The 17,615-nt window shown below is 40.2% G+C and overlaps 1 protein-coding gene across 2 annotated transcripts in view; it reads left to right on the top strand.

Annotated features, from left to right (window-relative positions):
* Pth2r (parathyroid hormone 2 receptor) overlaps nt 1–17,615 on the top strand; it is a 106,356-nt gene that overhangs the window by 27,574 nt on the left and 61,167 nt on the right. Inside the window, exon 2 of one of the 2 annotated variants that reach the window (XM_012947738.2) lies at nt 9,612–9,714. In XM_012947738.2, the coding sequence (XP_012803192.2) occupies nt 9,612–9,714 (103 nt within the window). Of the gene's footprint in view, nt 1–9,611; nt 9,715–9,748; nt 9,847–17,615 lie in introns of those variants that run through there. The other variant, XM_045147829.1, reaches the window with a different exon arrangement.

Raw genomic sequence — 17,615 nt, 5'->3', positions numbered from 1 at the left:
CAGGATGGACCCATTGGTTGTCTAATTTCTCCGGGATCGGGCGACTGTGCCGCGCGCCCGCCGCTCATCCTCCGCCCGCAGGTCCTCCTCCTCTGCCCGCCGCTTCTCCTCCCCGCCGCTCCTCCTCCTCCTCCCCGCAGGTCCTCCTCCTCCGCCCGCAGCTCCTCCTCCTCCGCCCGCAGCTCCTCCTCCTCCGCCCGCAGCTCCTCCTCCCAGCAGCTCCTCCTCCCAGAAGCTCCTCCTTCTCCTCTCCGTAGCTCCTCCTCCTCTCCGCAGCTCTTCCTCCTCCTCTCCGTAGCTCCTCCTCCTCCCCGCAGCTCCTCCTCCTCTCCGCAGCTCCTCCTCCTCCTCCTCCTCCTCTCCGTAGCTCCTCCTCCTCCGCCCGCAGCTCTTCCTCCTCTCCGCAGCTCCTTCTCCTCCTCTCCGTAGCTCCTCCTCCTCCCCGCAGCTCCTCCTCCTCTCCGCAGCTCCTCCTCCTCCTCCTCCTCCTCCTCCTCTCCGTAGCTCCTCCTCCTCCGCCCGCAGCTCTTCCTCCTCCCCGCAGCTCCTCCTCCTCCTCTCCGTAGCTCCTCCTCCTCCTCTCCGTAGCTCCTCCTCCTCTCCGCAGCTCCTCCTCCTCCGCCCGCAGCTCTTCCTCCTCCCCGCAGCTCCTCCTCCCCGCAGCTCCTCCTCCTCCCCGCAGCTCTGGGGAAGACCACCGCGGGGCCGCCGCGGCAACCGCTGCCGAATGTGCCACCGGCTGGGGGGCTGAGTGGGGAGCAGGGGAGGGGGTGGTGCAGCCTCGACCTCCAGGAATATTCTTGAAAGATGTATTGCATTTCAGAAAGTGAAATTTAACATTTTTTAAGTGTCTATAAACTCTTGAGGACTATCTGAAAACCGGCACTACAAGTTTTATGAGCCTTGTTTATTTGCTCTTCGGCTCATCAGTACTACAGGGTACGAAGTGGCCTGAACTCCATCCCAAATTATATTTGTAGATGCGCTCGCTGCGGTGGTTTTTCTGTCGGTGAGACGAAATGCCTGCCATGCACAATTTGCAGGAAGAAAGAATGACCTTGACTTGTTCTTTCTGGGTCATGGTGAGGTCGGGCAGCGTGGTGAGGAGAACGTGGTGGAGTAAAGGAGCTCATATTTATGGCATCAGGGAGAGGGAGGGGGCGGGAAAGGAAGGGAGGGAGAGAGACAGAGAAAGGAGGAATCTCTATTGACTCACATCCTCCAACTAAGTCTCACCTTGTGAAGTCTCTACCACCACCATTAGCACCACTAGCTGTGCAACAAGCCTTCAACAAAGGAGCCTTTGTAGGACGTTATAGAGCTAAACCATACCATTCATCCATTTTTTTAGGCTATGGAAAATAGTGTGTCCAGGAGTATTAAGAGTTCTTGAGAGAAACAGGACCCTTGGATCTATGTAAATGCTTTGCCATGAGGGAGTAACTGAACATCATAGAGTTAGTATGAGGGTCTGTAATCTATAAGCCAGGGACCCAGGAAAGCTGGTGGTATGATCTAGTCAAAGCCCAAAGGCCTGAGAACCAGGAGAGCTGGTGGTGCAAATAACCTGGCCCAGGTTACTAGAGCAGGTGAGATCTCAAATGCTGAGGTGCGGGAGGGGGGGCTGTGAATTCCTCCTTCCTTGGCTTTTTGTTCTTTTAGGGCCTCAACAGAGTGCATGAAGACCTCCTATACACAGTCCACTGAGTCCAGTCCGCCAGTTCAAATCTAACCTCACATGGAAACATCTTCACAAACAAACCAGAAACAACGTTTGATGGGCATTCATTCCACAGTTCACACAACTTGGCATGCAGAATTAACCATCACGTTTGTCTAGAAGGGAATTTATCATTTAAAAAAAAATATAGTTTTATTATCTAAAATAAAAGTCAAATTTAATTTGTAAATACTTAATATAACTTTGTAAGGGGCATTGTATCCATTCAAGAAACTTTATGGCCGGGCGTGGTAGTGCACGCCTTTAATCCCAGCATTCGGGAGGCAGAGGCAGGAGAATCGCCATGAGTTCGAGGCCACCCTGAGACTATATAGTGAATTCCAGGTCAGCCTGGGCCAGAGTGAGACCCTACCTCAAAAACCCAAAAAACAAAAACAAAAACAAAAAAAAAAAAATAAGAGGAAAGAAACTTTATGTGGGGCCAGAGAGATGGCTTCTTAGTGGTTAAGGCGTTTGCCTGAAAAGCCAAAGGGCCTTGGTTCAATTCCTCAGTACCCATGTAAGCCAGATGCACAAGGTAGCACATGCATCTGGAGTTCATTTGTGGTGGCTGGAAGCCCTGGCACACCCATTCTCTCTCTCTCTCTCTCTCTGCCTCTTTTCCTCTCTCAAATAAATAAAATAAAAAGGAAACTTTATGAGACTTTTTTTTTGCAAAATTATGGGATACTTATGTTTAAAACATTTTTCTACACCTTGTTTTTTTTTTTACAATCACCTGTGACAAATTGCCATTTCCTTGAATGAAGCAATATTTTATTATATTGTGCCTTAAATGTTAAAAATTTTTAATAAACATGAAATAATTATGCTGTTTGTAGGCTACAATATGTTTTGATACATGTACACAAAGTGTGTTTGATCAAATCACAATAATCACCTTACCCATCACCTCAAACATTTAGATGAGATTTCCTTGAGAAATTTCATAAACTGCCAGTGATGAAAACATTCAAAACCCTCCCTGTAGCTACCTGAGATGTGTAACATGATATTATTGTATATTACTTTGTTTTGGTAATGTGGTGTGTGTGTGTGTGTGTGTGTGTGTGTGTGTTGTGTGTATAGTGTGGTGTAGTACGTTGTGTGTATGGTGTGGTGTAGTATGTTGTATGTATGGTGTGATGTAATGCGTTGTGTGTATGGTGTGGTGTAGTGTGTTGTGTGTATGGTGTGGTGTAGTGTACTGTGTGTATGGTGTGGTGTGTACGTTGTGTGCATGGTGTGGTATAGTGTGTTGTGTGTATGGTGTGGTGCAATACATTGTGTGTATGGTATAGTATGTTGTGTGTATGGTGCAGTGTGTACGTTGTGTGTATGGTGTGTTGTCGGGTCCCGTACGCCTGCAGCTCCCCGGCAGGAGTTGGGTTACAGGGCGGGCTTAGGCTCCCTTAGGCTTTCATGCTTGCACAGGAAGTGCATGTAACCAGTGAGTGGCACCATATTACATTAAATTTTTTTTGTGCGTGTATTTTTATTTATTTATTTGAGAGTGACAGAGAAAGAGGCAGAGAGAGAGAGAGAGAGAGAGAATGGACACACCAGGACCTCCAGCCATTGCAAATGAACTCCAGATGGGTGCACCCCTTGTGCATCTGGCTAACGTGAGTCCTGGGGAATCGAGTCTCAAACTGGGGTCCTTAGGCTTCACAGGCAAGCGTTTAACTGCTAAGCCATCTCTCCAGCCGATATTACTTTTTTTTTAATCTTAGAAAAGTGCTTTTGAAAACTTTTCTGACAATTATAAATTCACTTGCACTTGTCAGAGATACTATAAAGAGAAGTCATTTATTCTCTATCTAGTTTCTTCCAATTGCAACAAAATCATAGTAAAACATCACAACCAAGATGTATTTGAGAAACAGAACAACGGTCATAGAAAAGATTCCCTCTGTTGCTCTTTCATAGCCACAGCTTCTCCCTTCCCACTCTCACTTTTCCCTGACAAGCAGTTACCTATTTTGAATTTCTATAATTTCTTTTTTCTTTGTCTAGAATTTCTCCTAATTTTACCAGCTGTTTTAAAGAATTGTTTTGGCCGGGCGTGGTAGCGCACACCTTTAATCCCAGCACTCGGGAGGCAGAGATAGGAGGATTGCCATGAGTTTGAGGCCACCCTGAGACTACATAGTGAATTCCAGGTCAACCTGGGCTAGAGTGAGATCCTACCTCGAAAAACAAACAAACAAACAAACAAACAAACAAAAAGAATTGTTTTGGCTTGGCTGATATTCTGTATTGTTTTTGTGGTTCCTTGTGTCTTCCTCATATTCTTCCCTCTCCTTGATTTGGTCTTATTTTGCTTTTTTTTGGTCTAGTTTTTTTTTTTTTTTTTTGAGGTAGGGTCTCGCTGTAGCCCAGGCTGACCTGGAATTCACTGTGAAGCCTCAGGGTGGCCTTGAACTCTCGGCGATCCTTTTACCTCTGCCTCCTGAATGCTGGGATTAAAAGCTTGTGCCACCACACCTGGCCTTGTCTAGATTCTTGAAATAGAGTCAAATTATTAATGAGACTTTTCCTCATTCCTAATATATGTGCCTAGTGTTATGTTTCTCTTAGCACTCTTTTTTTCTGCACTCTTCATATTTGCATAGGTAGCATTTTCATTCAGTTCAATGTATTTTTAAATTTCCTTCGAGACTTGCTATTTGAATCATAAATCAGAAATGTGGTAAGTGTCCAAGTGTTTAGAGATTTTCCTGTTATCTTTCTGTTAATGACTTCTAGCCTGATTCCACTGTGGTCTGAGAATCTGTTTTATGGCCCACAACATGGTCTAATTTGATATTTGTTTTACATATACGTGGAGGGTAAATACATTCAGCATATTATTGCATGAAGTGTTCTGTAAACTTTTATTTGGCTGTGTTGGTTGATGGCATTGTTGAATTCTGTATCCCTGTGATCATAGGGCTGTTTGTCTTATCAATCATTGACAGAGTGGTGTTAAATTTTCCCATTACCGTTGTGGCTTTGTCTTCTTTCTGTTGCTTCAAGTTCGATTTCGCATATTTTCCAGCTCTGTGTTTGGTGCTGGTACACATTCAGCACAGCTGTGTCTTCTTGGTGAAGAGATCCTTTTATCATTACATAATGTCCCTCTCGGTCTTGGATAATTTTGTTTGCTCTGCCTTCTACTTTATCTGGTACTGATGTAGCTGGTGAAATGGGAGTATCACCTTGTTATTGCTCAGTGGAGGTAGAAATTTAGGCCCTTCAGTGAGCAACCACGGGCACTGCCTCTTGTTGCTGATGGACAGGAAATCTCTAGGTTTCCCAGTAGTCCCACTGTGAGGCTAGTTACTCCTAGGCTGAGTTTCCACTAGGCTTTCTCCATCAGTCCAGGAAAAAAGGGAAGGAGCACTTTTTTTTTTTTTTTTTTTTTGGTCAGATAAAGATTTCTTACATGCTGTCTACTGTCTAGTTTTCTTCCTTCTTTCAAACCAGCATGGAAGATTTTAATGGTGTTTTCTTATAGCCTTGCTTCAAACCTAGGCTCCCTGCATTGCCTTTTCTGGAATAGGTTGTGTGATGTTTGGCTGGGTCAGACTACTAGTGTCTGGAAGTTTCTTGCCTTACTAGGTTTCCTCTTTCCATCCTTCGCAGGCTTTTCTTGAGCCTACTTTGTCCTTGCCTCTCAGTTTTCAGCATTTCCAGCGACGTTAGCTCCAAGTTGGTGGTATATGACTCAGGAGAAAGTGCAGGTGCCTTTCTACCACAGCGTCATTTGCCAAGATCTGAGGTTCCTGCCTGATCTTTCTTCTCTCCACTTTTCAGAATCTTATTCATGCTCACATCATATCTCATGTCCAGGGTACTTTCTGGTAGGGAGAGGAGAATATATGTCTCCTCTATTGTACCAGACATGGATGTCTGGAATGTTTCCTCTTAAAAACATCTAATTTACATAGATTCAAGTTTACTTTAAGTGTAAACATTATGATCATAAGGATTTTAATATTCTGACATTAACAATTTGTATCTATACTGACAGTTTCAGGAGCTTTTAATAAAACACTCACTAGTGCTTCTCTTAGCCTTTAATTATGTGACATTGGAATTCATCATTTTATTCCAAATTATAAATGATCAACTTGTCAAGGAAAATGACTAACTTTTTCTTTTCTAAATGTAACATTTTGTTTTAGATGTAATTGTTCCTTTTGGAGTAATAGACATTGAATAGGAAAACTGCTTTTTTGTCTAATTCCACTGTCATTTTCATGCCACTCTGCAGTAAGGAACGCTTGTGTCCACAGCAAAGGAAGAAGAGAACACAATAGGCGCGTGAGGTCTCTTTGTGCTCTTGCTAGAACTGACTGCAAATCAATTTAATAGACTACGAATTAGCATGTTCTAATAAAAAAACTCCTAGCTAACCTGGTCACAGTTTTCAGAATAGAATATCTCTAGGAGCTATAATTTATGAGGTGATTGTATTCCTGAAATGTTTATCCCAATTAAAAAAAGGCCACATAGGCTCAAAAGGACAAAAATGAGTATGTTCAAGTAAAAGTGGTACAAGAGGTGATTTGAAATGTTCCCATTTGAGAACTGAAATCAGATTTCCCTGAATCAGATTTATAGTTCTGAAACTTGGTTAGAAATTACCCAGTGTTTCCTAGGAGTCAAGTAAACGAAAGCAACTATGTAATTGAATAAACAACCACCAGAAAAAGAAAAAGTGAAGAAAACGACTTGACTGGTACCTATTCCTGAAGACTGAATGAGAAGGGTCATGGCTTCCCATCATGCTCATTAGGTGATTCATCCCTCCTTTGCTCTCCTCCCTTCCTCTCCCATCTCCCCCTTCCTGTTGCCTACTCTCCTCCCTTCTTCTATTTCTCTTTCCCTCTATCTTTCCTCTTGCACCTTCTTTCTGTAAGTTCTTATAGCTCACTATTAGAACGCTGTCATGTCATCTTGCCAGCTAAAACCCTGCTATCTATTCCAAAATCCACAAATTAGTTTTTGCTTATCTTTTCTTCCTTTTAAAAGCCATTGAAATAAAGGTGAGCTGTGAATTGAGTTATGAATATAACCCAGAAATCTCTAAATATATATATATATACATATATGTGTGTGTACATATATATGACTATTTATTAAATCTTAGCTTGTGCTAGAACTGCATTAGAAAAGAATATACATAATTTTTAGGAACCATAAATTTCAGGAACATGGTAACCTTTTATGTTTAATTAGGTCTTAAATTAGTGTTTTTCAGAATCCTTCATTTCTATTAAGCTCATCAGTATACTCTTGTATACACAAAATATATTATGTATGTAATGTATACATATATTGTGTGTATATAAAATTGTGGATATATTTTATTTATATTATAAGAGTCTCATGCTGTACTGGCTAAGCTATCTGGGCTGCTTATATATCATTTTAGATAATAATTATCAATAATCTCCTATGGGGCTGGAGAGATGGCTTAGTGGTTAAAATACTGCCTGAAAGCCAAAGGACCCAGGTTTGATTCCCCAGGACCCATGTGAGCAAGATGCACAAGGTGGTGCGTGCCTTTGGAGTTCATTTGTAGTGGCTGGAGGCCCTGGAATGCCCATTCTCTTTCTGCCTCTCGTTTTCCCTCTCTCTCTCAAATAAATAGATAAATAAATAAAATTAAAACAATCTCTTATGGCTAATAGTGTAAACACATTTCCACTTTTCAGTGCATATTATATTATTGCACAACATAAAGAAAATTGTTTTCTCATTTTCCATAAAGAATGCTTCTAGAAAGTAAGTGCAGGCTAAAACAAAAGATTAGGGTTTGAAAAATTATAATATTGGGAATTTGCCCCTTAGATAAAATGATTGGTCTTGTCATCATGTTTATTCAAGAATCTTAAAGTCCCTAACCATAAACAGACATACAAACCTCTAGACTATTATTAATGAATAGATGGAAAATATAATAGTATTCTTCACCTAAAAACAGCCACATGAAGAAAATTGTGGTTGTTTGAAAAATTTGAGAGTGACAGACAGACAGAGAGAGAGAGAGAGAGAGAGAGATTGGGTGTGCCAGGGCCTCCAGCCATTGCATGCTGCCTCGTGAATCTAGTTTACATGCGTCCTGGGGAATCGAGCCTCGAACCAGGGCCCGTAGGCTTCACAGGCAAGCGCTAAACCATTAAGCAATCTCTCCAGCCCATAAATACTGGTTTCTCAAGGTAGGGTCTCACTCTAGCCCAGGCTGACCTGGAATTCACTAGGTAATCTCAGGGTGGCTTCGAACCCGCAGCAATCCACCTTCCTCTGCCTCCCGAGTGCTGGGATTAAAGGTGTGCACCACCACACCCAGCTCCATTTATATTTTTTGATACCTTCTTTTAAGAGGTGGAGGTTAATTCTCCTCTTGAATGAGCATTGAAGACTCAACTTAAATACACAGAATATGCAGGAACTGACCCTTGCAACACCTGAGGCTTGATCATGCAAGCATTGTGCTTTCTTCTTTCTCTCTTCCATCATTCTCAGTGGAAAGCCACCTGCAATGTCATAAAGACACTTAAGCACCCCTGTGGAAAGAATCATGAAGTGAGAAACTGAGGCTTCCTCTCAACCACCACTGAGAAATTAAGAACCCTCTATCCGAGATTATGTGAGTGGTCCTCAGACAAGTTTCCAAGTGACAGCATCCATGACCAAAGTCTTGTCCGTTGCCTCATAAGAACCCAGAGCCACACTCACCCAAGCTGGGAGACAATTGATGGTTCTTGTTTTTAAGCCAAAAAGTGTTGCATGAAACTTGTCATACATTTTTTGGAAATGAATGTAGGTGCTGGTCCTCCTTATGATTCTGTTCCTCTGGAACCACTCTTGGTACCAAATGAGTCAGACCATGTTCAAGGGAAGTATGCCTTTGTTGCAGAGTTCTTTGTAAATGAATAGCTTAGAGAAATGAGCATGTGTGCTTTTAATGTATTAGCTTGGAAGACTGAACTACATCTCCCACAATCCTCCTTCCCTTTGTTTCTGGTTAGGGTCAGCCTTAAGAGACATTTTTCTAAGTGTTGTAGCTATTGCTATTTTGTTTTCACACTCATATGGGCAAGGTGGACACGTTTATATGCCACACATGCTGCCCATTTGCTGGGTCATCTCACTGGTGTGGCACAGCAACCACATTCACGGGTGCTGCTCCCTCTTCCCAGGCTCCTCTTTAGTGTCCCTGATTCTAGTCAGGGTCAAGTGCATGATTGGGTCTGTGACAAAGACTGCCAGCTTGTACGATTGCATACCCACATCATCAAGGTTAAAAGCACCAGAAATGAACATGAGTTCCCATATGTTCTGGTAACCATTTTGTCCACACTCCTGCTTTGGTTGGTCCTTAGTTTTCTTCTCTTTTTATTCATCTTTTCTTTTCAGTTGGCTGACGTGTAGATTTCTAGCTCTAGGATGAGAAACACACACACCTCCCTTTTTTTTTTTTTCAAGGTAGGATCTTACTCTAGCTCAGGCTGACCTGGAATTCACTATGTAGTCTCAGGGTGGTCTCAAACTCACAGTGATCCTTCTGTGTCTTTAACTACTGAGTCATCTCCCCAGCTTGGAATAATACACTAAGGACCTAATTCCTCCAGCTGCACCCCATTTCCTAGGGTTCCAGAATGTTTCCAGATAATGCCATCATCTTGGGACCAAACATTCAGATTATGAATTTACAAAGGTCATCATACAGTCAAACCATACCAGTGGATTTTGAAATTGGATGTGGAAAAAAAAATCACAAAGGATTATTCTAGCTCCCTTGACATCAAAACTCATTGTCAATTACATTAGGAAATGCAATAAAGCTTGTGTCTTGTCTTTAAGATGATGAGAATAGCATTTTGGTTTGTTTCCATAGCTGGATTCTGACGGCACCGTCACTATAGAGGAGCAGATGGCCCTGGTGATGAAAGCGCAAGTGCAATGTGAGCTCAGCATCACAGCTCAGCTCCAGGAGGGAGGTAAGGATGCCAAGAAAACTGCGTCCTTTGTGTTCTGCACCCTCGTCTTGCTCCCCAAAATTGCTAATTTTCCACCTCATTTAGTGCTACAGAGAACTCATCAGCTAATCTGTGTTTCCATGTGGAAGGCATGTAAGCAGAACAAAGCTTTTTTGTCTTTCCTATGGATGAGATTACTCATCTGATTAGTGAGTGTGGGATGCTCAGCTGAACCTGTGCATGTCAGGCCTCTCTTTGGGATATGTCTGCTTGGAGGGGACATGCGTGCTGGCTGGCCTTTGGCTATGCAGTGAGCTTGGAGGGGTAGCCCACTCCTTAGGGATACTACTTATGATTTTAGGTAGTGCTCTGAGTTCGGAGCATCAAATAACCAAGCTGATTCATACACACCTAAGCCTCATTCTAAAAAAGAAAATCCTTTGATAATAAAATAATTTGATTTCCATTTGGTCACTTTCTGTGTAATCTCTTAAGTACTTCTAAATTCAAGTGGGAGGTGGGATTTAACTGGCTGAATTTTCTAAACTCCAAGAAATTGAATGCAGCAATGTCCTTGAGTTTTTGCCTCATATAACATACAGTTTGATAGCTGTTTATATTGGTCTTCAAATGTTTTAGAAACTGTGATTAATTTCTCAGTTGGTCATGATCAGATAATGTGGTTTGCATGATGCTGATATTAAAAAAATAAACCTGTGTTGAAGTTTAATGACTTTTGTTACAATCAGTTTTGAGAAATGTTCTATGTCATCTTCATAGGAGTCTGCATTCTCACTGTTTCGTGGTGTCATCAGGTCAGGTTTGTTAGTTATGGTGTTTAAATAGTCTTTACACACAGCGATTGCTTATCTAGTCTTTCCTGAGGTACATATCATAAACTGTAATGCTATGATGGTTAATTGTTCTTTCAAAAATTCATTACATTTTTAATTAAATTATAATTTTTAATTATTCTAACTCACATAGAAGTCCAGTCATTTGTAGCTAGGATCCACTTATGAGAGAGAACATGTGATGTTTGGCTTTCTAGACTTGGGTTACCTCACTAAGTATAATCCTTTCCAGATTCATCCATTTTCCTGGAAATTTCATTTTTCTTTACTGCTGAGTAGAACTCCATTGTATAAATGTACAATATCTTCATTATCCACTCATCACTTGAAGGACATATAGGCTGGTTCCATTTTCTAGCTATTGTGAATAGAGTGGCAATAAACGTGGTTAAGAAAGTATCTCTAAGACAGTGAGACATCTGGCTCTTTTTAAGAACATATCTTTGGGCTGGAGAGATGGCTTAGCAGTTATGCTGCTTGCCTGCAAAGCCAAAGGACCCAGGCTTGGTTCCACAATAGTCAATTAAAGCAGATGCACAATGTGGCATATATATCTGGAGTTTGTTTGCAGAAGCTGGAGGCTCTGTCATGCCCATTCTCCCTCTCTATCTGTCTCTATCTCTCAAATAAATAAATAAAAAATTTTTAAATTTAAAAACAGGGGAACAAAGAACATAGCTTCTGGCTTTAATTTATTAGGTTTCACTCTATATCCAGGTATAGGTTCATTGGATTTTATGAATCTGAGGATTTGGGGATATTATGGCTTGTTTATGAAATGTCTCTATGAAAGACTCATGCATTGAAAGTGTGACTCTCAATTTGCTTATTTTTGGAGGTTTTGGAAATCTTAGGAGGTGGGCTTTGCTAAGGGAAGTGGGTCATTGGAGGTGTGACCTTGGGGCTGTGTCTTATTCCTGGCCCCCTCTTCTTCCCGTGTGCCCTGTGGTGAGCACGCTCTGCCACATAGTCACTCAGCTGTGATGTCCTTCCTCACCATGGGTCCCGAGTCAACAGAGCCAGGGACCATGGGCTAAGACCCCTGAAACTGTGAGCCCAGATAAATTCTTCCCTTAAATCATCCCAACTGAAAAAAATAAATAAACCAACCCTGCATAACACATGTGTCTTTATTCAAGGATGAGGATGATTTTGTTATATTGTCTTTGAAAATTTGCTCCCCTCCAGTCTTTCTACTGGCTCCTGGAACTTTGTGTGTACAAATACAAGACCTCTGTGGGCTCATTGTATTCCTTCCCTTCCTTCCTTCCTTCCTTCCTTCCTTCCTTCCTTCCTTCCTTCCTTCCTTCCTTCCTTCCTTCCTTCCTTCCTTCCTTCCTCCCTCCCTCCTCCCTCCCTCCCTCTCTCTCTATCTCTTTCTTTCTTTTTCTTTCCTGCAGTTTTTGTAATTTTTTAGAACTATTTTCCAGTTTACCAAGTCTCTCTTCAGCTTTCTGTAGCAACTGTTGAATATAACTGTTTCTGAGCCAGGCTTGGTAGTGCACGCCTTTAATCCCAGCACTCAGGAGGCAGAGGTAGGAAGTTCACCATGAGTTTGAGGCCACCCTGAGACTCCATAGTGAATTCCAGATCAGCCTGGGCTAGAGTGAGACCCTACCTCGAACCCTCCTCCCCATAAAAAATAACTGTTTCTGTTTAACTGTTTCTATACTATCTCTATAGTTACAGTTAATTCAAAAGTATGCTGAAATCTCCTCATTCAATTTTGGTAGTTTTATGCCTTCAGTAGTAATTCATTCTTTATTTATTTTTGACATATATTTTATATTTGAATTCGGTAAATCTAATGCCCATTGACTTTGCTGCCCAGTCCTGACTACCACACATGGTGACATTTGCTGGGCAATGCTGACTACCTCATATGGTGACATTTGCTGGCCAATGTTGACTACCACACATGGTGGCATTTCCTTATGTGTCATAGGATATGTGATGAGGAATTAGAGGTCTTTGTTTAAAAACTCCCTAGAGAAATCTTTGCCTGTTTCTGCATTGTTATAATTAGAAGAATTACTGACTTTAATTTGCTTTAAACTTAAAACAACATATGAGGATGGGCTTGTGGTTAAAAAAATTCATGATAACAATTTTTTTTCCTACTGTTCATTAACTCTAAATCTACCCAAGTTTGTAAAGGACCCATCACTATCAGAAGAATCATTTTGTTTCTTGTTTATTCATTTAATGGTGGGTGCCAACTTTTGGAGATACTGAGTTCATAGATGTATCTCCTGCACAATTTCTTAGCCTCCTCATCATGTCCCTGGCTTGATTATCTTTTGTTATTTTAGCACTACCAATACTCAAGCTCTAAATTAACAAATTAGCAGAGGTTTCTAAGGTAAATCTCAAATGGAGGGCTAACTAGCCCTATTTTTGGCCCGTTTTTCTTTTACTAGGTAGTCAGCTTAAAGAAAGAAGATATTTTGTTTTTGAGGCAAGATCCCACTCTATGCTAGACTAAGTTGGAGTTTACTCTGTATCCCAGGCTTGTTTTAATCTCATGGTAGTCCTCCTCTCTGTCTCCCAAATGCTGGAATTACAGGAGTTAGCCACCATATCTGGTGATGATAGAAGATTTTTATATTGATCTAGCCATTGTAGATGTCTTCCACTAGAAGTAAGTTTTCTGAATGGTCAGTCTAATAGTGTCCCAAAGGAAATTGATCAACTTATTTTTAAAGAGCACTGACTCTAGTTTGAGATTTACAAATCTATTAACAAGGAGTAGCACAGTTAGTAATTTGCAAGGAACATTATCTATGAGGGGGAGATGAACTCTTTGTTATGAAGTCTCATGAAATGCTGAGCTGGAAGGTAACTCTGATATTACCTAGTTCACCATGACCTTCAGTGTCCCTTTAGTAGTTCAACAAATATTATTGTGTAGGGCTAGAGAGATGGCTCAATGGTTAAAGGCATTTGCTTGCAAAGCTGGCTTTCTTTGTTGGATTACCCAGTACCCACATAAAGCCAAATGTACAAAGTGGCACATACCTCTGGCATTCATTTGCCATGGCAAGAGGCTGTTAAGTAAATATTTTAAACAATGTTGTATACCTACACAGGTAAGTATTGGAAAACATGAATAAGATGCTTTCCTTTGCCCCATGGGCTTGATGGTTTCATGAGCATGTTAGACATCTTTCATGGTGGTGTATTTAATTTTAACAGAGATAGTCACACTTGAAATTACTGCAAGACCATCTAAATCAGTGAGCAGTCATGGAAAGCGTCCTGGAAGAATGACAATGTCATCATTATCAAAATAAAAGAGACTAGTTGAGAGGGGCAGGGCACATGATGGAGAGCGGACTTGTGGAGGGAAAGTGGGAAAAGGGAGGGAATTTTGATGGTTTATTGTCTATAATCATGGAAGTTGTCAATAAAAAAGTTAAAAAAAATAAAGGAGTAGAAATTATGTGTGTAGAGCAGGAAGCAACAAATCAAACATTGTATGTTAAGATTGTTATGAAAACATTCTAGGAAGAGTGAATGGCAAAGGCTGGTAAGAATAAATCAGGCACATACTGTAGGAATTAAACATAAAAGAATAAATTAACTGGATATATGAACTTATGTGATACCTAATGTTTATGAATATGTGAATTATGTATGTGAATAAGTAATAAATGAGGAAAGATACATTCTTTAAAGGCTTTATATAAAAAATTTCAGTTTACCTTTTAATGAAAATGCTTAGCTATGTGTAAATTAGCTAAAAACATTCTTTTAAAAAATTAAAAATTAATTAAAATTAATTAATTTAATTTAAAAATTAAAAAAATTTAAAAATGAAAAAAAATTTAAAAATAAGATTACATTTAAAATTTTATAACTAATTTAAAATTTTTCATTTTTCGATGCTTTTATAATAGGGGACAGATACCAAAATATTTAGAAGAGAGTTGTTATGATGTCAATAATTATTATAAAATTATAACAAAAAATAAGTTACATGAAATAAAATGTTATAAAATGCTAACAATTATCAATTCTAGTAGTATTATCTGTTTTACTTCTGGTAATATATATGTGTTTGTTTTTTTTTTGATGTCGGGTCTCATTCTAGCCCAGGCTGACCTGGAATTCACAATGTATTCTCAGGGTGACCTCAAACTCACAGCAATCCTCCTACCACTGCTTCCCAAGTGCTGGGATAAAAGGCATGCTCCAGCACATCTGGCTTTGGAAATATTTTATAATTAAAGACACATAAAAATTTCCAAATGTGTATGAGAAGAAAGGGAAATATAGATACAAATATCTAGTTATAAAATTACTCAAGGATTAAAAAGAACTAAAATTGCTTTCATTCTGGTTATACTTCTAAGTATTATTATTATTTTTTTTGTTTTGTTTTGTTTTTTTCGAGGTAGGGTCTTGCTCTAGTCTAGACTGACCTAGAATTAACTATATAGTCTCAGGCTGGCTTTGAACTCATGGCAATCCACCTACCTCTGTCTCCCAAGTGCTGGGATTAAAGACATGTGCCATCATGCCTGGCTATTATTATATTTTGTTATGAGTTACTGAAGAGTTGAATAGATAAAAGCTGGATTCTCCAAATTTTAGGCTGTTCTGTGTAAATACCATGGTATAACAAGCATCCACAATAATTAGTTTTTTTTTGGCACATGCAAAAGATTGCAGAATTATAATTAATGGTGTTAATTTATAAAGGTATAGTGGTAAGTCGTTAGTCAATTAATTAGTTTTGTGCCAAATAATGAAAGTATTTACTCACATGATGACCAGGGAGATAGTGCTAATTAAGATCTCTGTATGTTCTGTTTGAGGTCCAGACTTCCCCAGTCTTTTCAACCTTTTGTGAATTCATTCATTATGCTTATTGTCAAAGAGCCACCAGATAAATGAATATGATCTACTCAATTTTTTTTTGGAGGGAGGGTGTTGGTTTTCTGAATTGTGAGGGGCATGGCTGTGTGTATTCATGTATAAGGTGGCAGCTTCTACAGACTATAAAATTATCCTTTCAAAATAAGAAAAAAATCTTTTTGTAGCTCTTTTAAAACTGAATAATTAGAAGATAAGGTGACTTTTTGGTTTTACATTTCTATGAAGACCTAATTTTATCATGTGACTCATTCCCAAACATAGCACATTTTATTGCACTTGGATTTTCTAGGTAGGGCCATACTTCCAGGTCCAGTTTATGTAGGTTGTGAAGTAGACTTTGGCTACATATGCATTGGAGAGTAGAGTTAACTTTCTGTTACAGTAACAAATAACTGGGATAAATAAACTTATAAAGAGAAAAAGTTTATTTTAGAATATTTAGTTCATGACTGGTCCTGTTGCTTTTCTAATTTTTTTAAATTGGTTTTTCAAAGTAGGGTCTCACTCTATCCCAGGCTGACCTGGAATTCACTATGTAGTTTCAGGGTGGCCTTGAACTTGGGGCGATCCTCTTACCTCTGCCTCCCAAGTGCTGGGATTAAAGGTGTGCGCCACCAAGCCTGGCCTGTTCCTGTTGCTTTGAACCTAATGACAGTACATGGCAGTGCACAGAGTTCAACTCATGCTGGGATGAACAAGAGAAAGAGGAAGGAGTGCTGGGATTAAAGGCGTGCACCACCACGCCTGGCTTATATGTGACTTCTTGTCATCGTAACCTTCTTATTACTGGGACAAAACACCTGACCAAAGGCAGCTGAAGGAGCAGAGTTTATTTTAGCTTCCAATCTTGAGGGGGAAGCTTCATGATGGTAAGGAAAGGATGGTAGAGCAGAGGCTGGACATCACTTCTTGCCACAGCAGCTGACATAATGCAGCAATATGAACTCTGGAAAAAGGGAGCTGGCTATAACATCCTTAAGCCCACCTCTAGCAACACACCTCCTTCAGCAAGGTTACACCTCTCAAATTGCTATTAGCTGGGTGCCAAGAACTCAAACACAGAAGTCTATGGAGGCATCTGGTTGAAACCACATTTGTTAACAACAAAGTAAGTGGCTAGGATGTTATATGAGATTCTATCAGGATATAGGAGAGGCATAGCTGATTCATAGCTTGATTCGTTACACTGTATATAATAAGGAAAACAAAGGACCACCGCTATCACCAACAAAGTAAATGGATAGGAAGTTCATGGAATCTGTCAAGATGTAGATGAGTATCTCAGACATAGCTGATGGATTCATTCCACTGTATATAGTGAGGAAAACAAAGAATTACCACCACCACCAACAACAACCACCTGCAGACAGGCAAACAGATGGAGCCTTTCTCAAGAGCAAGAGACAGTGGGATGGACTCCTGGGTTGCTGTTATGTGTAAAGCCAGGCTTTTATTGTGCCAGCAAAGGGCAGTGGTTTCTAAGAAAATGTTCTCTTCTTCAAGAACAGTGTGGGTGAGGGAAGACATTTTCTTCTTACTTCAGCAATCCCTAAAACAGGTCACCTGTTTGTTTCTGTGTGGTGGGTGGACAGTAATAAGTTAATTCCAGGTTTAGGCTGAATTCTTTTCTAAGGTAATCAGTATGTGCATCATATTCCATTATACCAACTTTTCAAAGTGAACAACTGGGTGCCATGAACATTAGCTAGAACAAAAGTCCTCAACTTTAGACAGCATACCTGGTGACTAAACATGAGAGAGTTACTATGGATAGTAGCAGAGTAATGAGTCCCTAACACTCCCATCCCTAACACATGGTGCTATGCTTGTGCATGTCATGATGCATGCCAATGGGATTTTGCAGATACAATTAAGATTATGGACCTTAAGATGTAAAACTTACTGTACATTATCTGGGTTTGCCTAATATAATCATTACATGGGCCCTTAAAATGAAAGAGGAAGACAATAAAATTAGAATTGTAAAAAAAAAAAAAAAAAGGAGAGGAAAAAAGGAGGAGAGGAGAGATACTAATTCAAATCATCAGATCTCAGTCTGCTTTGCTGACTAAAAATTGAGATCTGTGGCCAGGAGCCAATTATGCAAACAGCTTCCAGAAGCTGAGAGAAGCCACTACCAAGTCAGCAAGAAAACCCAAGTTCTGCAACCATGAAAGTGAATTCTGC

The sequence above is a fragment of the Jaculus jaculus genome, chromosome 4, assembly GCF_020740685.1.
Source record: "Jaculus jaculus isolate mJacJac1 chromosome 4, mJacJac1.mat.Y.cur, whole genome shotgun sequence".
Lineage (NCBI taxonomy): Eukaryota > Metazoa > Chordata > Mammalia > Rodentia > Dipodidae > Jaculus > Jaculus jaculus.
This window is presented reverse-complemented; position numbering and strand designations above follow the sequence as displayed.